Here is a 24534-nt window from a genome sequence, read left to right as displayed (position 1 = left end):
GTCCAACACAAGAGTCGAGCCGCTAGATACTACAACTCTTGAGTGAGGCAACGCATGTTCGAAGTCGGAAATCTGGTGCTTAGGAGGGTGATGCTAAACACCAAGAACCTGACTGATGAAGCACTTGGCCCTAATTGGGAGGGCCTGTATCGATTACAGGGATTATCTACCTGAGAACTTATGTGCTAGAAGACCTGCACGACAAGGCCCTGCGGTGTCCTTGGAATGCCGAGCACCTTTGAGTGTACTACTCTTAGAGGAAGGTGCAAGCGAATTTCTTGTTATGTAAACACTGTTTTAATGTTACATGAAATGAGAAGAACGTTATTTATGCTATCTTGATTTTGCATAGTGACCGTAAGACCTAGCATGATGACCACTCTTACAAGTGCTTCACACTCTAGGCCGAGGTAAATGCGTTACCATGACTCCATAAAAGTTAGGCCGAGCAAAGCAAATTAGAACCAACACCATTTCATAAAACACAAAATATTCCAACTAAGAAAAAAAAAAGAGAAACAAGAAGGCCGGCCATGAGCCAAATCTTTTTCATTGATCATCGAGAAACACAAAAATGTACAAGGGACTCAACATCGCACTCTCTTCAAAGCTGCAGAACACCTCTTGTTGGCTTTTTGGCACTTAATCTCGGTTAATTAATTTAATTAATTAATGTTTTGATGATAACAAACACACTTAGTATTAATTGTTTTTGATGTGTAAGAATTATTATTATAGAACATAAATTTATTATGAGTTTCAATAATATTATATGATTTAGTGATAATACATATTTTTTTTATTTGACAATTTTAGTATTTTGAAGTGTCCACAGCATAGAGCTCGAAATAAGGATTTCAACGTCTTTTGAATTACCCAAAATGGAGCTCAAACGAAGAAATTATGGTAGAAAGTAGTCGGAAGGAAAAATACATAAAGTGTATGACGTGGCAGTTGAGTCGTTGCATCCAAAGAATTTGAGCACAACAAATAACAACCGCAATTTATTCCGCTTCGGTAGTGGATAAAACATTCGAATTTTACTTTTTACTAAACTAAGAAACTAAGGAACTACCAAGAAATTGGCTAGTCCCACTAATACTCTTTCGGTCAAGTAAACTACCCGCAAAATCCGCATCAGAATATCCTACCAAATTAAATTCAACATTTCTACGATACCACAAGCCTAAATCAATAGTTCCAAGCAAATATTTAAATATTTAAATATTTAAGAATCATTAGAAACAACATTGCAAGATTCATTAAATACCACATGCATAGATTCCTCAAGTACCAAAGTTCTTTTATTGAAAACTCTATAAGCTTTACTAGTAGAGGAATAACCAAGGAAAATACCAACATCCGTCTTAGAATCAAAATTTCCAAGCTTTTCTTTGTTATTCAAAATAAAACATTTGCAACCAAAAACTTTGAAGTACCCAATATTTGGAATTTTGTTATGCCAAAGTTCATAAGGAGTTTTATCTAAAGGAGGTATAATTAAAACTCTATTTAAAACATAACAGGCGGTGTTAACGACTTCCGCCCAAAAGTAAGAAGGTAAACCATACTCATGCAACATTGACCTAGCAAATTCTTGCAAAGTACGATTTTTCCTTTCAACCACACCGTTTTGTTGAGGAGTTCTTGGAGCGAAGAAATTATGAGAAAATCCATTTTCTTCACAAAAATTTTCAAAAGCATTACTATCAAATTCTCCTCTATGATCACTCCTAATTTTAGAATCAAAAATCATTTTTCATTTTGAAGTCTTTCGGTAAACTAGAAAAACTTTTCAAAGCATCATCCTTATGTTTTAGCATCAAAACCCAAGTAAATCTTGAGAAATCATCAACTATCACAAATGCATAATAGTTCCCTCCAAAACTAGCAATTCTAGAAGGGCCAAATAAGTCCATGTGTAATAGTTGTAGGGGTCTTGTAGTAGAGATCATATTTTTAGATTTGAAAGAAGACTTGGTTTGCTTACCCATTTGACAAGCATCACAAACTTTATCTTTTTCAAATTTAAATTTGGAAAGACCTCTAACCAAAGAATTCTTGGAAATATTTGAAATTAAGTGCATGCTAGCATGTCCTAGTCTTCTATGTCATAACCAAGAATCATCATGCAAGACCGATAAACATTTATCACTAATAGGACAATCATTCAAATTAATAGTATACACATTTTCATCTCTATTTCCAACAAATAAAACTTTTCTACCACTAGCATTTTCAATGATGCAATTCTTTTTATCAAACACAACTCTAAATCCTTTATCACGCAATTGACTAATACTAAGTAAATCATGCTTTAAACCATCAACCAAAAGTACATCTTCAATCAAAATAGAAGATTCATTACCTATACTACCCTTACCTATTATTTTACCTTTCTTGTTATCACCAAAGGTTACAAAACCTCCATCATTTTTGGAGAAAGTGACAAACTTGGATTGGTCTCCCGTCATGTGCCTCGAGCAAACACTATCCAAGTACCACTTACTTTTCTTGGAAGCTTTCAAACAAACCTACAAACACAAAAATTTAAATTTGATCTTTTGGTACCCATACTTGTTTGGGTCCTAGAAGGTTAGCATTAACAAACTTGGGGATCCATTTAATTTTTGCATTTTTATTGAAAGCATAAGATTTAGACAAGTAACAAGAATAAGATTTATGTACATACTTGCCACATGAAAAGCAAACAACATTATGCAGTGAATTATTTTTTACAACAAATTTATGCATCCTACTTTTCTTGGAGAAATTCTTTCTTGGAGCATTGTGAAACTTTGTCCTTTGAGAGAAATTTCTTCTAAAAGAAGTAGTTTGAGCATATTTTAATTTAAAGCACTTGGGTCTTATATGACCTTCAATACCACAATAATGACATATAGGCACAAAGTTAATTTTAGTATGTTTAGATACAACCTTAGGTGCAACAAGCTTAGGCATATTAGGAGATGCTTTAACAAAGATAGTTTTAGAACTTGAGGGAGTAGCGCATTCATTGATATAGCCTAAACCTCTTTTATCACCATAAGGTTTACCTATTTCAATTATCTTATCCAACCGTTGAGCACCTATTGTTAATTGTTTAATAAAATCTTTAGCCTTATCAAGTTCCACTAAAGCATCTGATTCATTTTTCTTAAGCAATTTAATCAAATTATCCTTTTCACAACTATCATGCTCAAGAAATCAAATTTTATCAAGTAATGCATTTTTCTCATCACAATCAAGAACATGCTTATTACAAGAGATATTTACAACATCATGCTCATTTTTCTTTAAGCAAGCAATATCATCACGTAAAGACTTATTTTCACTAGTTGAGACATTGCATTTCGTTTTAAGCATAACATATTTAGAACCAAGTTTTTCTAAATTATTTTGCATATTCTCAAAAGCTTCAAACAACTCATCATAAGAAAGGGGGTCAAGATTTACCTCATCATCTTGTTCATCCTCTTTGTCACTATGAGCCATGAAGCAAAAGTTGGCCACTTCTTCATTCTCACTTTCACTTCCACTTTCATCACTATCATCCCAAGTAGCCTTCATTGCTTTCTTCTTGGATTTCTTGGATGATTTAAGAAGAGGACAATCGGTTCTAATATGACCCGATTTTTTGCATTCATAATAAATTACCTCATCTTTTTTGCTCTTTTCACTTTTTGACTCTTTTTAGTTGGAGAAATGCTTCTTGAATTGTTTCTTCCTCTTGATGAAATTTTTATACTTACGTGAGAGATATGCCACATCATCTTCATCAAGGGTATTCTCACCTTCGTAGTCAACTTCCAAGGTGATTGCCTTTAATGCTATGCTCTTATCTTTCTTTTTCTTCTCATCCTCCATGTTTTTCTTGATCTTTATCTCATGCGTCATCAATGAACCAATGAGTTCGTCCATGGAGAGAGTCTTGAGATCCTTTGCCTCTTGAATGATGGTGACTTTAGGCTCCCATTTTTTAGGCAATGACCATAAGAGCTTCTTTACCTTCTCAAGATTTGAATATTCTTTTCGAAGTCCTTCTAAAGCGTTGACAATGTTAGTAAATCTAATAAACATATCGAAAATAGCTTTATTTTCATCAATTTTAAACATTTCATATTGATGAACTAACATGTCAATCTTTGTTTCTTTTACTTGACTAGTTCCTTTATGAGTAATTTCTAATTTATCTCATATATCTTTAGCGGTTTTACAAATAGACACCCTATTATACTCAACTTCATTCAAAGCACAAAACAAGCAATTAATAGCTTTAGCATTCGAAGAACATGCTTTCTTTTCAATTATAAACCATTATTCTTTAGGCTTTACAACTTTAACACCATCAACATCTTTTGTTGGAATTTTAAATCCCTCTTCAACAACATCCCACAAATCATAGTCAATAGAAAACAAGAAAAATTTCATTCTATTTTTCCAATAACTATAATTATTACCATTAAAGAAAGGAGGCTTAGTAATAGATTGACTATCGGTAAAAGGGATGAAACCTAAAGTTGCCATAGCTCAAAAACAATTAAGTTTATCAAAGAAGAGCAACCTTGCTCTGATACCAATTGTTGGATCGGTATGGCAATCCTAGGGGGGGGGTGAATAGGGTTTAATTAAAAAAATATAAACTTTTAATAAATGGCCCAATTTAAACAAAAATAATACACTTTTTGAGATATGCAATTTTAACAAAGTAAGATAAAATAAATTCTAAGGCAAACAAAAGAAATTTAAAGCAAACAATAAAATTCTAAGATTAATTGAAAAAAATAAATAAGAGAGAGAGTTAGAGAAATTTGACACCGGGAATTTTTATAGTGGTTCGGCATAACTGTCCTACTCCACTTCCCAAGCACCTCTTGAGTTGTAAATTGAAATTCTGACTCTTTCTACGGTAGGAGTCAAACCGGTACACTCCTCTTCACATGAGCAAAGACAATCTTCTCCACGGTGAGGATCACACCGTTACAATGAGTTGGAAATTTCGAAACACACTTACAAACTCTCAAATAGAGTAAATGTACAAATTTGAGCTCACAAAAATTCAATCCTCACAACAATAAATTTCTCTCACAAATAAGATGAAAAGAAAAATTGAGAACTTGGAGAGATTAACAAGTGAGAATTTTGAAGTTATGGATGATTGAGAAAAGAGAATTGTTATATAATTTTGAAGGAGAAGTTGAGTTTAAATAGAGGGAAGAAAATGGTAAAAAAATCAAATTTAATTTTGGACCATTAGATCTTAATTATTAAAAATGAAGGTTTGAGATAATTTTGAAAAAATAAATTAAGATTATATATAATAATAATAATAATAATAATAATAATATATATATATATATAATGATAAAATAAAATAATACCTATATAATAATAATAATAATATAATAATAATAATAATATAACAATGATGATAAAATAAAATTATATATATATATATATATATATATATATAAATAATGATGTAACAAGTTTTGAATTATATAATAATAATAATAATAATAAAATAATATATATATGTATATGTGAGAAATGGTAAATAATTTTCAAAACTTTTTTTTAAACACTGACATGTCAGCAATGATGTAAAATTTTTTTTTAATTTTTTTAATTTTAACTTTTGAATTTTTTTAATCTTTTTCTTTTCTTTTTCAATATATATATTTTTTAAAAAGAAGCTTGCCACTTGTCAGCTTACGAACTGTCTACGTCATTTTCTCGGGTATTTTTCCTTCTAATTTGTTTCCATCGTAATTTCTCCATTTGAGCTCCGATTTGGATGATCTAATAGTCGTTGGAATCATTGTAACGAGCTCTACGATGTGGACATTTTAAAAAACTAAAATTATCAATAAATACAAATTAAATTTGTTATCATCAAAACATTAATTAATTAATTAATTAAAATTAATTAATTTGAGATTAAGGCCAAAAGCTAACAGAAAAGAGGTTACGGTATTATGCAAATGACAACTTTACCAAAGAGGAATGATGAAAGCTTATGACAAGAAAGTGCGCCTAAGAAGGTTTAGAGAGGGAGATTTGGTTCTAAAAAGAATCCTCCCATTGCAGAAAGATCATTGAGGTAAATGAACCTCGAATTATGAAGGATCATTTGTGGTGAAAAAGATTTTCTCTAGGGAATCACTAGTTCTGGCCAACATGGATGGCAACGAGTTTTTAAATCCAGTCAATTCAAATATTGTTCGAAAGTATTATGCATAGTTTCTCGTGTATTCAAAAAATTTCACTTTGATCTCAGTATTTTACTTGAAAATCATTTTGTGTATCCATTCTCTATTATAGCCTACAAATTTGAACAATATCTTTAAGATATGTATCCTTTGTCATAATTGGAAATCTCAAAGTCTGTTCTCCATTCGTTTCTTTCTATTTATGAATGACGGTAGTTGCATACATTCACTTTCTCCACGGTTACTTATTTACTCGAAATCAAACATAGGGGCACAGGAAGCCTAAAGATAAGTATTTTTGTTCTCTAAACCATTGGGCAAATATGACATTATAAAGCTATCAGGGGCAAAGTCTTCATCCCATTTAAGGAATGTTTGATGGCCAAGTCTCAGTATGTTATGTGTTCTCTCGACCCAATTAAAAGGATTTTTAGAAGGAAGCGAAATGTGGTGATCGGGCTATATGAACAATCCCAAGTTTATATTACACAAGTAAGTGATTTCACTCTATTTTTTTTTTCATCCAAGATAAAATTTCCTATTATCATCATGCGTCAAACACATATTTCATACGTAGTTTTATGCATTTAATGCATTTTTCTTGAAGAAGTCTCCAAAAAGCCACAGGGTAGAAAATTTTGTGGCATTTCATTTTTGCTCAAGCAAGCGTGTTTATTTATCTTTGGTTTTTCTGTTGGTTAAATTGAACCCCATTAAAGATCGTGGTCGAAGCCTGTGTCAAGTCAAGTCCGTTGCCTTTTAATTTCCCTGTTGATTAAATTGAACCCGATCAAAGATCGTGGTTGAAGCCTGTGTCAAGCCAGGTCCATTGCCTTTTAATTTCCCATTGGTTAAATCGAATCCAATCAAAGATCGTGGTCGAAGCTTGTGTCAAGCCAGATCCGTCGCACTTTATTTTTTCGTTGATTAATTCGAACCGATCAAAGATTGTGGTCAAGCCTGTCAAGCAAGGTCTGTCATTCTACCATTCTGTAAATAAAAATTACGCATTCCCAATACTTTGTCTTTTGCCTTGGCAAGCTATAGACACCGTATTTGGTTCGGCACTCTTGTGTTAAAATTTTATTATTATTTATTTTATTAAATTTTATTTAATTATTTTGGTAAAAATAACATAAGTTTACTTTATTATTAGTTTTAAAGTAAAATTTTTAATTAAATTAAATTTAAAAGAAATATAGTTTGTTTTAAAAATAATTTGATTTTAATAAATTTGATTTTTATTTAAATAAATTATTTTATTTTAATTATATGAATATTTGGTTTTTCCTCTTTTCCCTCGTCAAAGTCTACTAACGTGGCATTCTATTATTCACAATATTTCCCCCTTTTATCTAGTTTACTCGTTTTAGCATAGGTTACGGTTGTTTTCCTTAGTATTTAAGAGGACAAAGAACACAGAGAATACACAGGGTAGAGAGTAGAGGAAGAGAATTTGGTTTTGTTCCTGATTAGGAAAACCCACGTACCCATTAAAGTTCACATTTTTTTTCTTTTTCTTTTTCTTCCATTCTCTCTCTCCAACCCCACTTTTCCTTCATCTTTATCCTCCTCCTCCATCTCCCACCTCTTCCCCTCTTCTTCTCACTTTAAGTCTACATCTCCGGCAGCCGCACGACCAAATCCTGCGAGTGCGAACGGCCCCAGCACCTCGGCGGCAACACCTCCGACCACGACACAAAGACTCGACAAGCTCAACAAACCTCTGGTGACCAACATAGTAGACCGTTCGCCCAGATTTGAACTCGGCGACATAGCAATACCCGAATCCAGTGGCACCCAGTTTTTCGACGACTTTCCAGGCGGCACAGACCCACTTCGGCAGTACACTCCGACGACACTCCCGTCCAGATTTGCACCTCCACGACCCAGTAGACTTCTGCGAGTAGATTTGCAAACTCCAACACCCGAACTCCGGCGAGACCAAATCGGCAGCAACTGAACCCGCGACACTCTGACAACCTCCATACATTCCTCCATCACGACCAAGAAAAGGTGGGTCTGCAAGAAGAAGAAGAAGATTTTGTTTTAACAAAATGTTCTATTAAAAAAAAGAATTTGTTGGATACGAATTTTGGCTTGTCACGTTTCATGATCGAAGAGGCGAGTTGGGTTGACACCCGTCTGAAATATGGAAATCGAACCAAAGATGTTTAGGTCGATAGTCAGAGTATAACCTAAACGTACGAGCCGACCTTTGGTAAAGTCCGTAACCTGGTCTCTTCCAATCCCGACAACACGCCGTGTTTTTAGGGCGTGTCAGAGTTCCTGTCGGGTCAAGTTTCTAATAGAAACTTGACCCTTAAATGCAAGGTACCCAATCCTAGATAAAATCGGCAAGTTAGCTCGGACTAGAACTAACTTGCTCGTCGGAGTGCTAACTTTGTTTTTCAGGTCTCGTGAGTGGTCTGGGAAAGTGTGGAACAGCGGCCAATAGCTCATCCTCTACGTTCCGATCTACTATCTATCCGAGCTCAACGACTTCGGGCTCAAACAAAATTTCTTTTTAATTGGGAAAATTTTTTAATAAGGTGAAATTGAGGAAAAGAAATTGTTTTTTTTTAAGGAAATAAATATTTGGATCTTTAAAAATATTTAGATTTTAAGAGAATATTATCCCACGTTTAAAATCTAAGAACAAAGTTTTTTAAAAAACAAATTTTAACGTAAGTTTGACATTTAAAATTTGTTTTAAAAATATATTTTTTTTTTGAAGGATAAAGTTTTTTTTTAAAGAAGATTTTGTTTTATGATTTTTTTTTAGGAAAACTTTGGTCTCCAATCATTTGGAGCCCATTTGCAATCTCTAATGTAAAATTTTGTCTTTTTTTTTTTAAGTAAGTGTTGTTTAAAATTGAATAAAAGATTTTGTTTCAATTTTTTTATTTGATTCTATTTGATTTAGTTAAAAACTAAGTTTAAAAAGAAAAATTTTCTTTAAACGGAAGTTAGTAAAGTTTTTTTTTAAGTAAATAAAAGATTCAAAAGAAAAATTTTATTTTAAAATTAATAAATCTCAAATTACAAGGGTAAGTAAATGTTTGTTTTTAAAATGAAAGGTTTGTTAAATAAGTTTTGAAAAATGAACTAGATATTTTTTAAATGAGTTTGATTATATAAATTGGAGATTTTTTTAAATGAATTTCAAACTTCAAATAAATAAAAAATTTTATTTTTTTTCTTTTTAAATAAAAGATTTCATTTATTATTATTATTTTATTTTAACAAAGTTTGAAAATAAAAAGTTTACCTTTAAAAAAAGGAGCTTAAGTTCTAGGTGTTGGCATATTGGTAAGGGACTTGGGTTCATAACTTTAGTTTGAATCCTTGGGTGTCTTAAAATAAAATTGATTTTATTATTTTTTTATCATTGTTTTTACTAAATAATTATTTCGAAAACTTCAATGACAGAAATTGAAACATTCCAATATTCTCGAGGTGATAAAATTTTTCTAATGACTTTTGTGCCACTCATACCAATTAATTTATATCGTGAATTAATATAACATGAGATATTTCAATCAAAACACAAAAATATTTTTTTGACCAAATAAAATAATAGGATAATTTTTTTGACAAAATGTGATAACATTTTCGAACGGGTGTCGTAGGGTGCTAACACCTTCTTTAGGCTCAGTCGACTCCCAAACTAAAAAAATATGTTTTTCGGAACCTTGTTTTTTTTAAATATGTGACCAATCACACCTCGTAGATTATTGGTGGTGACTCCAAACTCTTATCTCGAAAGAAGAGACCCTTTAGGGGATTATGTCGGCTGCTCCGCATCGCAATGATGTTGTGACACCCCTGAGGCAGGATTTTAATGTTGGAATTAATTTAATTGATTCCATTAAATGGGTAACAATTTATGATAAATTAAATACTATTCATGGGAAAAATAAGTGGTCTAATTAGGGCCCATAAACTTCCTATATGTGGTGTGGTCCGTTGGGCAGATACCAGCCCGTTGATCCTAGGGATTATGGGAAACCCTAGAATCAACTTATAAATACAGGGTTATGGTCCCCAATATACTATGCTTATTTAGTCTCCTATTCCCCATCCAATAGAGAGATTGCCCATCTTTGGTCTAAGCTGCATAGTTGAGGAAGACGCTGATATTGCTACAGGAATTTGGAATCTCTACTCATGGATTCAGGTAATTCGAAATAACTTATAGTTCTTTAGCCTACTCCCATGCATAGATCTTATATAAAGTTTTTGTTTTCTAACAAGTGGTATCAGAGCCTGATTTGCATGGTTGTTTGCTAAATATTTTATTGTTGTTTATGAATAAATTTGTTGGTTTTCCCTATAGTCAAATTTATTATTAAACAGCATGAATTATTAGAACTATTTGGATTGATTAGTTATTGGACAATTTTGAATAATTTAATTTGAAAGTCGTCTGAATTTATTCTCCCCAATATTTTTCAAATCAATCGAATTATAATCAATTCAGTTACTGTTTAATAAAAAAAAAATCAAAGATGGTCGTGAAAATTCAATTTAATAAAGAAAGAAATTTTTTTTTACAATGGCTTGATTCAATTAGGAAGGGAGAAAGAAAGAGTGAAGGAAAGAAAAAAGAAAAAAAAAAAAGATTGCGGAGGAGTGCCGCGGTGAGGCTGTTGTGCTAAGGTGACCCTAGCACAAATATTTAGATTTTTTTTATTTTAATTTTAATTTTTTCCCACCTTTTCCTTTTCTTTCTCTTAATTTATTTTTATAAATATTCTTTATATTTATAATATGTAAAAAAATTTTGGGCATAAAAGTATGGAGGACAATTTTTTTTATTACTTTTTTTTATTGTGCTAATTAAAGGTTGACTATTACGGTGAATAATTTATATTTAATTTATTGGTAGCACAATTTGTTTAATTTCGTTAAATGTTTTGATGCGTGAAATATGCTACCAAAGTAGTCTCTATTTTATAAATTGGAACAAGTTCTTAGATGTAGTGTATTTCTTGCTTATGCGGATTGTGATCGGCCTAAAGGAAGGTTGCAATTTGGGCAGACAACAAATACACATGCAATAATAAATATGGATAACATAAGGTTGTGTCCTTGAAGTTGTTAGTCGGCCCAAAGGAAGGCTATCATCTAAAAGGAATGAGTTATTAATGTTTTATTATTGTCCTGAGAGTATCACTAGCAAATTAACATTTTTTTGTCCAAAGACTGAATGTAAATGTTGCATTAGGTATCTCACTTGTCCTCATAAAGTTTATTTAGAATATCATGAATATTTATATATATCTGTGTGACATTACTTACTATATTGAGCTTGTGTTCTTTATACAGTCAAGGTTACTAATTCTGATAATATGTCCACTCAAGTCAACAACATTCCTAGACTGAATGGGGCTAATTTTAAGGACTGGAAAGAAGACATCCAGATAGTACTTGGGTGTATGGATTTAGACCTTGCATTAAGGGTGGACCGTTGTAAGGACCGTTTGGAGTTAAAAAAAATAAATAATAAGAAAAATTGGAATAAGGGCATTTTGGTCGTTGGATAAAAAAAGAAAAAGAAAATGAATTTTTACGTGTTTAAAAAGAAATTGGGAAATTGAAAAAAAATGGGGTGCAAGTGTATGTGGTGTAAGAGGACACCTGGTGGTAAGGAAAATTAGATAAAAAAAAAAAAAGAAGAGGAAAGGAAAAGAAAGAAAATAAAGGAAAAGAAAGAGAATGAAAAGGAAAAAGGAGGAAGAAAAGGGGATCTTGGCAATTTCAACCGAAACATAAGGAAGAGGAAGAAATTGATGGTGATTGTGAGCGGAATTGAAGAACCAACCTTAGAAGTGGTAATTAAAGTTGTTTTTATTTGAAGGTTTGAGAAGAAATAGGGGTTGAAGAGAAATAGTTTATGGGTTGTTGTTTTGCCGAAGAAATCTCTTGAAATAGGTGTTGAACTTGGATTTCTGGTTTACATGAATATGCGTATCGATGAGTTAGCTTCAATTTATGCGTTTTGGTCACAGATCTGGATTGGTATAGTTTGCAGAAGAAGCTAAAAAAAAAAAAGAAATGGAGGGGAAGAAGCCATGATATGGTGGTTTTGGGTTAAGGAACAAGACGATGAATAGTAGAGGAGAGAGAGTGGTTTTTAAATTAAATAAAAAAAAAAGGAAAAAAAAAAGAAGAAAATGTTGGAAAAATTGGGCTATTTGCGTGAAATAGTGTGAAGAAAGAGAAATTTAATGGGTTTGGTGGGACCCACTTGTAAGAAGAAAAAGTAGTGAGTTTTAAATGAAGAGAGAGAATGAAGAATTTGAGGTAATTGAGTTATTTTGAAGTTATTGTGATTAAAGTTTTAATTAAGTTATGTTGAAATTGGAATTAAGTGAAATAATTTGGTATTAAATCAATATTTCAGGTCATGCGGAAATTAGTACAGCTTACAACTCCCTTAAAGAATTTGTGAGTGGTTGTTTTATTAAACGTTTTTGGATATTATTATTGACTTGTGAGTGGTTACTTTATTAAATGTTTTGGATATTATTATTGGAATTTGTGAGTGGTTACTTTACTAAATGTTTTAGATAGTATTATTGGAATTTGTGAGTGGTTAATTTTTGAAATGTTTTTAGAAGTATATCATGACAGAATTTCAAGAAAGTACATATATTATGTGTGTTTTAGCATTTCTGTTGAGAAATTATTTTTTCCGAGAATTTAAAAATGTTTGGAAAATTTATAAATGTTTCTGAGAATTTAGAAAATGACTCTGGTTGTTTGAGATTTTAGAAATGTTTTAGAATTTGGAGAAATGATTTGTGGTTTAGGAATATGTTTGAAGTTTATCGAAATGTTGTTAGAAAGAGTGATTTGGAAATATTTTTAGAATAACTGTTTATGATAAGAATTAGAAATGTTTTATATTTTCAGTGGATTGTACGAAGTTTTTAGAAAGAAAGATTTCAGAAAGATTTTGAGAAACTATTATGAAGTGTTATTAAGATCGAGAGATTTCATAATCGTTTGAGAAATAGAATTTTGTGAAATGATCTTAGAAAGAAAGATTTGAGAAAGTTAGAAAGAAATATTTTAGAAATGATTTGAGAAAGAAAGAAAAATTTTTAGAAAGAAGAATTTTAGAACAGTCTATGAGATTAAGAATTTTATGGAGGAATAAGTTTTCAAACCACCATAATGTTGTATCCAGGTGATTACCCGTATGCTATGTGAATGTGTTTCTATAGTATACCCAGAAATAGAAGGTCTTTGGGACCATTTTACTCCACGTGTTAAGATAATTATTCTGCTGTGTATATTGAGATTACTCTATGTCAGTAGACCAGAAATAAAATTATTCTGCTGTGCGTATTGAGATTACTCTACGCTAGTAGACCAGAATAGAATGTGGATACATGTGTGGTGTTGAGTTTTCTGAACCTATTTATTGGTTGAAAGAAAATGTTTTATATGATATTAGAAAGTGTTTTCCTAGTTCTGTTTAATGTTTCAGGAGAACGATTTACAAATTTATTTAGAGAATGCGTGCTGTTACACGTTTATTATGAAAAAGTCTTTATGAGTTTTAGTTTCTCAAGTTTTATGAGATTTAATGAGAATATTTATTAGAACGGTTTTATAAGGTTTGTTTTGCAGAACTTCGAAACTTCAGTTGTTTATGAAAGAAGTTTTACAATATTATTTTTTTGTATTAATTTATCACTCACTGAGCTTTTTAGCTCACTCTTTACCTTTTGTTTTCCCCTCAGGTTGTATTTGAGTTTTAAAGAGAGAATGGACCAGCTTCTGCCACACAGAGTCGTTAAAAAATTGCATATCATCTGTAGTTACATCATGAATAGTGTATCTAGAAGAAATTTAAGAATAGAAGTGATTCTAAAAGTTAGTGTAAAAGTCTAGAAGATTTTCGACTATAGACTCTGCACCTAGTGGGGTCCATGGTCGGCGCGGTCCGTTCTTGAACTAGTAGGTGTTCTGGGACGGGTCGTGTCAACCGTCCTACTTCAACTGAGGAAAATCCTAATAAGGTTGTAATTTAGAAGTGGGATAGGTCTAATCGCATGTGTCTAATGATCATGAAGCGTTCAATTCCAGAAACATTTAGAGGCTCTATTGTTGAGGCAACGATGCCAAAAGCTTTCTAAAGGAAATGAAGTAGTACTTTACCAAAAACGATAAGGCAGAGGCGAGTACCCTTATGGCAAAACTCACTTCTTCAAGATACGTTGGTAAAGGAAACATAAGGGATCACATAATGCAAATGTCAAATGTTGCAACAAAACTTAAGGCACTGAAGTTGGAAGTTTCTGAAGACTTTTTAGTGCATTTAGTTTTGAACTCTCTTCCAGCAGAGTATAGCCACTTCAGGGTGAGTTACAACACTCAGAAGGATAAATGGTCCCTGAATGAGCTAATCTCTCACTGTGTTCAAGAGGAAGAGAGGATGCAGCGAGAGAAGACAAAAAGTGTTCATGGCTTCTACCTCAAAGCGGAATGATGACTCAAAATGAAGGACAACGAAAAGGTACCACAAAGAAAGTGCAAAAAGATGATGAAGGAAATGAGAATCGGAGAGTACATATAGGAAATCATCTCCGGACCTTTCCTATTCCTATCTCTTTATTCCCTCTTTTGGACGGCCACTATCTTAGACAGTTAGTTCCCCCTAGCTGAGTGTAAAGAGAAAGAGAGTGAATAATGCTGCGGAATCTTCTAAGCAGAAAAAGGAAAAGAAACATGATTCAGGACCTACTTGTTTCTTCTGTACGAAGACTGGGCACATGAAAAAACAATGTGCCAAATATGCTGCATGGCTATTGAAGAAGGGTATGTTTCTCTCCTTTGTTTGTTCTGAGATTAATCTAGCTTCTGTACCTATGCATATGTGGTGGGTAGATTCAGGTGCTACTACTCACATAAGTGTATCTATGCAGGGTTGCATTTGGAGCCGACCGCCAAGTGATGTTGAGGCTTTCATCTACGTGGCTGACGACAATAGGGCAAAAGTAGAAGCAATAGGAACATTTAGATTATCTTTAGGAACTGGTTTTCATTTGGATTTGTTTGAGACTTTTGTTGTTCCGTCATTTAGACGGAATTTAATTTCTGTTTCTTCATTGGACAAATTTGGTTATTCTTGTTCATTTGTAAATAACAAACTAAGTCTTTTGCATAATTCAAATATTATTGGTACTGGTTAATTGATTGATAATTTATATATGCTTGATAATGTTCCTTTTGATAATGAAACCTTGCATATTTCATCACGCGGTGCAAAGCGAAAATTAAATGAAAATTCTGGTACATTATGGCACAAACGATTAGGACATATCTCTAACACTAGAATTAAGAGACTCGTGGATGAAGGAATTCTTGATTCACTTGATCTAACAGATCTTCAGGTTTGTGTTAATTGTATCAAAGGAAAAGAAACAAACAAGAGGAATATAGGTGCTGAAAGAGCTAAAGAAGTCCTAGAACTGATACATACTGACATATGCGGACCATTCCATACGACTTCATGGAATGGGCAACAGTATTTTATCACGTTCATCGATGATTATTCAAGATACTGCTACCTATATTTAATTCATGAGAAATCTCAAGCTCTGGACATGTTCAAATCTTTTAAAGTAGAAGTTGAACTTCAACTTAATAGGAATATTAAAACTCTCAAATCTGACCGTGGAGGAGAATATTATGGTCGATATGATGGATCAGGTGAACAACGTCGATGACCCTTTGCGCTTTTCCTTGAACAATGTGGCATAGTTCCTCAGTACACGATGCCTGGGAAACCTAGCATGAATGGAGTTGCTGAGAGGCGAAATAGGACTCTTAAAGATATGGTAAGAAGTATGATTGCTTATTCTTCTTTGCCAGAGTCTCTTTGGGGAGAAGCATTAAAAACTGCAGTATATATACTTAACAGAGTGCCTAGCAAAGTAGTAAACAAAACCCCATATGAGCTGTGGACAGGAAAAAGACCCAGCCTAAGGCATTTACATATTTGGGGATGTCCAGCAGAAGCAAGGCCTTATAAGCCAAATGAAAAGAAACTGGACTCAAGAACCATAAGTTGCTACTTTTTTGGGTATGCTGAGCGCTCTTGGGGCTTTAAGTTCTATAATCCCACTTCAAGAATTTTTTTCGAGACGGGAAATGCTCGATTTCTTGAGAATATTGAGTTTGAGGGGAGAAATAAAAGTAAAGATGTTGTCTTTGAAGAAGAAAATGCTACTATCATGAATGATGTGGTTACTTTACCTACCATTGTCAGTAAAGTAGTTTTAGATAATGACACTCAAGATAAAGTTCCAACGCTCGATGTCATTACCTCTCAAGATAACACTGAGGACACATCATCCTTCCCTATAGATCAACCTCAACATACTCAAGGAGTGTCAATAAGAAGATCCACTAGAGAAAGGAGAAGTGCAATACCAGATGATTATATTGTATTTCTTCAAGAACATGAGGATAGCATTGGCCTTACAGAAAATGATCCTATCAATTTTCAACAGGCAATGAAAAGTTCTAAGGTAGATAAGTGGATTGAGGCTATGCAAGATGAGATGAAATCTATGAGTGATAATGGCGTTTGGGATCTAGTTGAGTTGCCTGCAGGAAAGAAACCTATTGGTTGTAAATGGATATTTAAAACCGAAAGGGATTTAAAAGGCAACATTGAAAGATATAAAGCACGTCATGTTGCAAAAGGTTTCACTCAAAAGGAAGGTATAGATTATAAAGAGACTTTCTCTCCAGTTTCCTCGAAGGACTCTTTTAGAATTATTATGGCACTGGTAGCACATTTTGACTTAGAGTTATATCAGATGGATGTTAAGACAGCTTTTCTCAATGGAGACATTGTTGAAACCATTTACATGGAGCAACAGAGAACTTTGAATCAAGAAATCCAGAGTTAATGGTTTGTAGACTAAAACAATCCATCTATGGACTCAAGCAAGCTTCCCGTGAATGGTACCACAAATTTCATAATGTCATTACTTCTTTTGGTTTTGAAGCTAATGTAGTTGATGAATGTGTGTACCGCAAGAACAGTGGGAGTAAATATATCTTCCTAGAATTATATGTAGATGACATCTTATTGGCTTGCAGCGATTTAAACCTGCTACAAGAAACCAAGAACTTTCTGACAAAAAATTTTGAGATGAAAGATCTTGGCAATGCCTCTTTTGTTTTGGGTATATAGATACTGCGAGATCGTTCTCAAGGTATCTTAGGTTTATCACAAAAGAGTTACATTGATAAAGTATTGAGTAGGTATGACATGAATGGATGTCAGCTAGGAGATACACCCATAGCTAAAGGAGACAAATTCAGTTTGAATCAAAGCCCTAAAAGTGATCATGAAAGGAGTGAGATGCAAAAGATTCCGTACACATCAGCCGTAGGGAGTCTTATGTACGCTCAAGTTTGCACCCGGCCTGATATAGCTTTTATAGTGGGAATGCTAGGCAAATATATGAGCAATCTAGATGCAACACTGGAAAGCAGTTAAGAGAGTTATGAGATATTTGCAAAGAACGAAAGATCACATGCTCACATATCGGAGATAAGATAATATAGAGATCTTTGGCTTCTCTGACTCTGATTTTGCTGGATGCCAAGATAGCAAGCGGTCCACATCTGGGTATATCTACATGATGGCAGGAGGAGCCATTTCATGGAAAAGTGTCAAGCAATCACTTGTAGCTCCTTCAACAATGGCAGCAGAGTTTGTGGCGTGCTATGAAGCATCGAATCATGGAATATGAATTAGGAATTTTGTCACAGCACTTAAGATAATTGACAGTATTGAAAGACCATTAAAAATTTACTGTGACAATAATTCAGCAGTGTTATATTCCAATCACAACAGGAGCTCGACAAAGTCAAAACATATTGACATAAAGTATCTTGTTGTTAAGGAGAGAGTTCAAAATAATTTGATAGCTATAGAACACATAGGAACACATAACATGCTAGCAGTTCATCTTACTAAAGGCTTAGTACCTAAAGTCTTTCATGATCATGTAGCCCGTATGGGTGTCATTTCAGTAGATAATGCCTTGGTTGAGTGGGAGTAATTTTAATTACAGCTATGTTGTTCTATACTTTTCTGCAGAATAAAGATGATGGTTTATTTGAACTCATAATGAATATGTATTTATATATATATGTGTGTTTATTGCGTTGATCTCTATAAAGTACGATAAGGACCAGTTGAGAATAGACATGAACAGATCACTATGAATGTAATTCACATGCTGCTCTTCCACACTTGATCTATGTCATCAAGTATATTTGGTGTGGTGATCATTGAAGGTTGAGTTGAGCTTATATATGTGACAAAAACCGCCTTGGTCCCACATTGGTATACAAGATGGACCAGATTGTAATTAAAGGAAGTTTTTTTTAAATAGTATTTGGTTGTGCACTAAAAGTTGAAACTTATATGATTTGTCGTAGAATTCTGTTACCCAAGTGGGAGATTGTTGGAATTAATTTAATTGATTCCATTAAATGGGTAACAATTTATGATAAATTAAATGTACTACTTTTCATGGGAAAAATAAGTGGTCTAATTAGGGCCCATAAACTTCCTATATGTGGTGTGGCCCGTTGGGCAGATACCAGCCCGTTGATCCTAGGGGATTATGGGAAATCCTAGAATCAACTTATAAATACAGGGTTATGGTCCCCAATATACTATGCTTCTTTAGTCTCCTATTCCCCATCCAATAGGGAGTATTGCCCATCTTTGGTCTAAGGCTGCATAGTTGAGGAAGACCCAAACCACGCTGATATTGCTACAGGAATTTGGAATCTCTACTCATGGATTCAGGTAATTCGAAATAACTTATAGTTCTTTAGCCTACTCCCATGCATAGATCTTATATAAAGTTTTTGTTTTCTAACATTTAAACCCTTCAAAGAGGCATCTTGAATCCCAATGGATACTTAGAATCGCAACCGTCACCGTCCACTACTTCACTCGGCGCACGAGGGACGCAACCGCCTACAAAATGGCGACGAACACGTGTCCTCTTATTAATGTAGCTATACGAGCGAATGTTCATGATAATGCCTCTAATTGACTGGTGGCCCCATAATGGATTTGGGAAAGATCCCCCCACCAAGCGCCTCGTATTACAGCCCAATCACGCTCTAACCTGCGTCAACGATTTTGGACCTAGCCATCCCAAACGAGATAATCTGGCTCTAAAAGAGGGCTAACTATTGAGGGAGAAATTTGAGCAAGAAAAGCGTCAAACACGGGGGGCGACAACGAGGTGCGGGACCACAGACGGTTAGAAATGTACATTGTGTATGCGTACAGGCGGGTCACCTCAAGGACTGTACGAGTGAGACGTCGAGGGCTGTGACTTTAAACCTGCAACTGCAAGGGAACAAACCCACAGGCAAAGACCCCACCCACCGATTGTCAAGGACGTTCATCACCCTGCGTTAGAGTCTTGTATAGCCCGACGTGCTACTGCACCTCAAACCACCGTCCTTCCTTGTCAGCCATCAAGTAAGTGAAAAATCTATCACTAAACCTTAGTGTCTACTCCTATTTCTTTTACTCCGATTCTTGACTTTATCGTTGGAGTGCATTAGGTAGGACACCGTATTGACGTCGAGTTTTTCTGGTTGCAGACTCATTTGGTCCTCAATGAACAAGCCCTCACCCGAAAAGCACATGGACCTCTCCAAAATCCACCATCAACAATTTAAAATCCTACGGGGGTTGATATAGATCCCCCAAAATAAATTCAATAATGAATCTAATTTACTCCATTAAACATAATACCCAAAATTTATAAAATTTAACTCTATTTTTCTAGCATGTTCCTTGAACTTCTATTATTTACAGAATTTCCAATCATTTCCAGTACTCGTTTTCTTTTTCATCCTGCATATGATACTAATTTATATTCAATAAATTAATGAGTCTACAACTGAATGTACTTACTGGTGATTCTTTCTTTGATGATGATTCATCGTCAATGACTATTTATTAGTTTCTTTATTGGTTTTTTTTTCTTTTTTCTTTTTTATGTATTTTTGGTTTACACTTTTGTCATGAAACAACACTAATTAGGATGATACCTATCACACAAATTACTAGTATATCTTTTTATAATATTAAATAATTTTTAAAATCACATATTGGTAAATTGGAGGTTACAATTTAAATCCTTTAAATTTTGCTTAATTGTACTTTCCAAAATTAAAAAAAAAAAACCAAAACCACACAAAAAAATATACCAAATCCATTTTTGAAAAATTTGAAACCTCTTCCTCCGACTCTTCTGCTACCTTTGGTTTCCGCCTCCGGCTGACAGTCTCTGCTTCCTTTGGTTTCCGTCTCCGGCCGATCGTCTCTATTTTCCGTCTCCGACCGACCGTCTCTGCATTTCTTTGCCTCCACCGCCGTCTAGGTGCCTCCTTCTTATCCCGCCGCCATCTCCGTTATTGTTATTCAAAAACTCGCCGTTTCCGTCCGCTCCTTCGGCTCCGGTCGCCGTTCCTTCGTCTCCGATCCTCCTCAATTGCTGGAAGCAGTTCGTCTCTATTTATCCCGATCGAAATGTTTGCATTCAAATTTATCTTAATAGTTTTCTCTTTCAGATTTGTACAATGTTGAGAACTTTCTTTTTTTCCTTTTTTTTTGTACTTTTAAACCCTTTCAATGTTCCTTTCATGCCCAAGGAGTCTCCAATGATTGTTTTTTATTTCTGATTTCATGTGAACTATTGTATATATGGAATTTAGTTTATATCCGGATATAGCCGAGAGTTGTAGTTGGAGAGCGAGTTGCTAACAGTGATTTTATTTTAGAAGCCTAAAAAATAAGGATATATCCGAGGGTTGTAGTTGGAGAGTGAGTTACTAACCGTGATTTTAGGAAATTTATATGGAATTTAGTTTATATCCGGATATATTCGAGGGTTGTAGTTGGAGAGTGTGTTGCTAACAGTAATTTTAGGAAGTTTATATGGAATTTAGTTTATATCTGTATATATCCAAGGGTTGTAGTTGGAGAGTGAGTCAGCCAAGCAATAATAGAATTGAGGATACGAAGTTCACCGGTGAGAAGATGTTGGGCCATTACAAAAGAGGAGAGAATGATTTGGATATTTTTGTAATTAATAATATTGGTAAATCAAGAAAATCAATAAGAAGCAAATTAAGGTTTTGAATGAGTGAATTAAGGGATTTGTGTTCAAAACTTGTATGGAGCCACAATATTTAAAGAATTATGATAATAATTTATGGAATTAAATCTTTTGTATTTAAAAAAAACAAATAACTATAATAAATGTAAAAGCAATAAATAAGGATAAAATCAGAATTAAAATAAAATCTTAACTATAATAAATGTAAAAGCAATAAATAAGGATAAAATCAGAATTAAAATAAAATCTTATATGCAGAAATCTAAAAGTATAAAATTAGAAAATTTTAGACAATTGTATAAATAAGTTTCTAAAACAGCCTTCCGAAGACATTATCTCAACAACATATGAGCTGGGTTTCGAGCTATGTTATTAATAATATCCATCGATACGTCGACATTTCTATATATTCATAGGTTCGACATTGACATGAGTTAAATCGACATTTCCATCATTTACCAAAAAAATATCGACAAACTATAAAAAATATCAACAAAATGTCACTAATAGATACGTAATATTAATATTAATAAATTTTAACTTATTTAGAAATTGAAAAATATTTATTTATTAATTTAAATATTTTGTACTATTTTTTAATTTCCCTAAATTTTAGAGAAATATTTATCATTATGACATTTTATCGATATTTCTATGAAATTAAGAAATCGACGTTGATATTTAAAATCTTGGTTTGAACCCACGATCTTTTCGATCTGAGATACATACTTCCTTTTTTTTTTTTTTATGTATTGTCTTTTAACCTATTACTTCTTTCTTGTTTAATACGCTTTTTACAAATAAAATCAAATCTGTAATGCAATCATTTATTAAAAAAAAGATAGAAACTAAAAGATTTGACTTACCCATCCACATGCATCTTTGAATTCTTTCGTTACTAATTTTTTTCCTCAGTTTCAAGCTGGAAATTTTAAGAGAGTGAAAGATATCAATAAATTTTAATAGCTAAACTTGGTAGGTGGTTTGTTGATTTTTGAAAAATGAAAGAAAACAACCACATTTCATATATTTTTGATAAAGAGGTTTGTGAGTTCGATTCCCCACTCCTACATGTTATATTAAGAAAAAAATGAAATTAAAAACGATCTACACATTTAGAACCTTACTTTTGAAATGAAATTGGAAACTCCACCCCATAATTCGAATGCTTTCATTGATTTTTAAAAGTGGACAAATGATCTTTGATAAAAAAAACTAATTTGAGTTGGACCCTTTTACCTTTTTTCTATTTGATTATTATTATTAAAATCAAAATATTCTAACTTTTATTATTGTTTCTTTTTTTTAATTGTTACATTATCGCTCACTGGCTCTAATCATTTTCTAGCCACTATATTTTCGAGTTCAAATATAAACTTACTTGAATACATATATGTATGTGTATGTATCTATCTATATATATATATACACGCGCACACGTGGAGGCAGAATAAGAAAACAAGGGAGACGAGACTAAAGGTATCGAGCAAATGAGATACAAATCATGCAACAAGTGGGACTTGCTCGTGAGGATAATGCCGTGAAGCTAGTAAATGGAGACCTGCTTGTGAAGTATAGAAGGAGATACTATTGTTATTGTATATCTTTTGATAGATATATATATAGAATTCAAAACTGAAATAAAAATCTTAGACAAAACTATGTAAACATTTTTATTATTGCATGGTGTCTTATCCTATTAATTATGTTCGGATTGACAACAAAAAAGATTAATGATGCATTACACTTGCAATTTATTTATTTATTTAATTTGAATAACATCAATAAAAGATCGACAAAAAAAGCCATTAATTATTCAGAAAAATACAAGTGTAACAAAGAAAGAAAGTTAAGGATTGCCTATACACAAATGCTAGACAAGTACCACTATGCAACTTTATTGAAGTAGAAAATTGTAACATCTCAAATATATATAGTTTATTATAACGGAAAGATTTAGAGATTTTGAGACTCACGTTATTCTTAGGCAACTAAATATAATATACTTTAAAACTAATAATTCTTGAATTAATTTATGGAAGAAAACTTCTAAGGAAGGCAATTTTTTAGGTATTTTGTGGTGACAAGTGCAATATTAAGTGTGAAATATTGCTCCTTTTGTTTTGGACAAAATCACAAATTGGGCATGAAAATCTTTTCTTGTTCAGTTGAGAAAAATAATAGAAGAAATGCAAATTGACGATAGAGTTAAATCGACAATATATGGAGAAAATTTAATTTAATTTTGTTTCTTTTTTTATAAAAAAAATTACAACAGTAAAAATGGTTGATTTGATTCACATATCAACGTTACCAAATGGTAGACCAACTTTTTATATACTTGAAATATTCAGATCATATTATAAAAATTAAAGAGGGAAACATCCTCCATCTTTACAAACTTTATTTTGGTATAAGTAAACTACTTGATCCCGCTGTATCAACTTGATCATTTTCGAGAGCTGTTCTTTCTTTTTGATTATCTGATCACTCAATTATTTGCTGGGTCAATGTGCAACTTATCTGCCGAAACAAACACGACAAATTCAAATAAATATTACAAAATATCAAATTTCAATTTAAAATCTAAGCCAAAGTTTAGGTTAAAATTTATTTTTTTTTTCAAAAGAAGAGAAAATAGAAGAGAGTATGTACCAGCAACTTCCTTTTCATCGCAATCCTCGTCGCACTTAACTTCGCAGAAGGTAACGCCATTGCCCTGGTCGATGCACTCCTTCTCGCAAGTTTCGTAGCATGACTTGAACTTCTCGGTGAACTTCTCCTCCTCGGCCTCGGCCTTGTCAACGGCGTTTGAAAGCTGCACGATCGTCGCGGCCACCACAATGAACATCAGAAACACTGCATTCATCTTCTTGGCGGCCATTTTTCTTTTTTTTTTTCTTCTTCTTCTTGTTGCTCTGCTTTGATTTTGCGCCCTGTGGATGAATGTTTCTAACAGATCACAATCCCTTTTATAGGCTTCTGCTAAACGGAATTACCTACGAATAGATTTCTGTTCTTTCTCTCTCTTCCAAAATTTGACCATTTATATTTTCTAACTACACAACAATTCTAGGCCAACCATTTGTAAACCAACATTACACTTATTGTGGAGTCTTTTTTTT

General features: G+C 33.0%; 2 protein-coding genes and 1 pseudogene across 3 annotated transcripts; 1 reads left to right on the top strand and 2 right to left on the bottom strand.

The window, feature by feature from the left end:
• Positions 1–2111: 2111 nt before the first annotated feature.
• On the bottom strand, positions 2112–8213 carry LOC111023806 (uncharacterized). The gene is made up of 5 exons (XM_088126250.1): positions 7822–8213; positions 3749–4069; positions 3277–3619; positions 2938–3180; positions 2112–2534 (listed from the first exon to the last, which is right to left on the bottom strand). The coding sequence occupies exons 1-5, from the start codon at positions 8211–8213 to the stop codon at positions 2112–2114; spliced, it is 1722 nt and encodes a 573-aa protein (XP_087982376.1).
• Positions 8214–11513: 3300 nt separating this feature from the next.
• On the top strand, positions 11514–15290 carry LOC148210247 (uncharacterized; annotated as a pseudogene). Its single transcript, XR_015792123.1, has 4 exons — positions 11514–11677; positions 14264–14709; positions 14891–15047; positions 15155–15290. The product of XR_015792123.1 is annotated as an uncharacterized LOC148210247 (transcript).
• An 8327-nt stretch (positions 15291–23617) lies between these two features.
• Positions 23618–24368, bottom strand: LOC148210246 (uncharacterized). Its single transcript, XM_088126725.1, has 2 exons — positions 24065–24368; positions 23618–23932 (listed from the first exon to the last, which is right to left on the bottom strand). The coding sequence occupies exons 1-2, from the start codon at positions 24291–24293 to the stop codon at positions 23901–23903; spliced, it is 261 nt and encodes an 86-aa protein (XP_087982851.1). The 5' UTR covers positions 24294–24368; the 3' UTR covers positions 23618–23900.
• Between the last annotated feature and the right edge of the window lie 166 nt (positions 24369–24534).

The sequence above is a fragment of the Momordica charantia genome, assembly GCF_013281855.1.
Source record: "Momordica charantia cultivar OHB3-1 chromosome 7 unlocalized genomic scaffold, Mcharantia_2.0 BLBB01000007.1, whole genome shotgun sequence".
Classification (NCBI taxonomy): Eukaryota; Viridiplantae; Streptophyta; class Magnoliopsida; order Cucurbitales; family Cucurbitaceae; genus Momordica; species Momordica charantia.
Note: the sequence above shows the minus strand (reverse complement) of the source record. Positions and strands in the feature narration are given on the sequence as shown.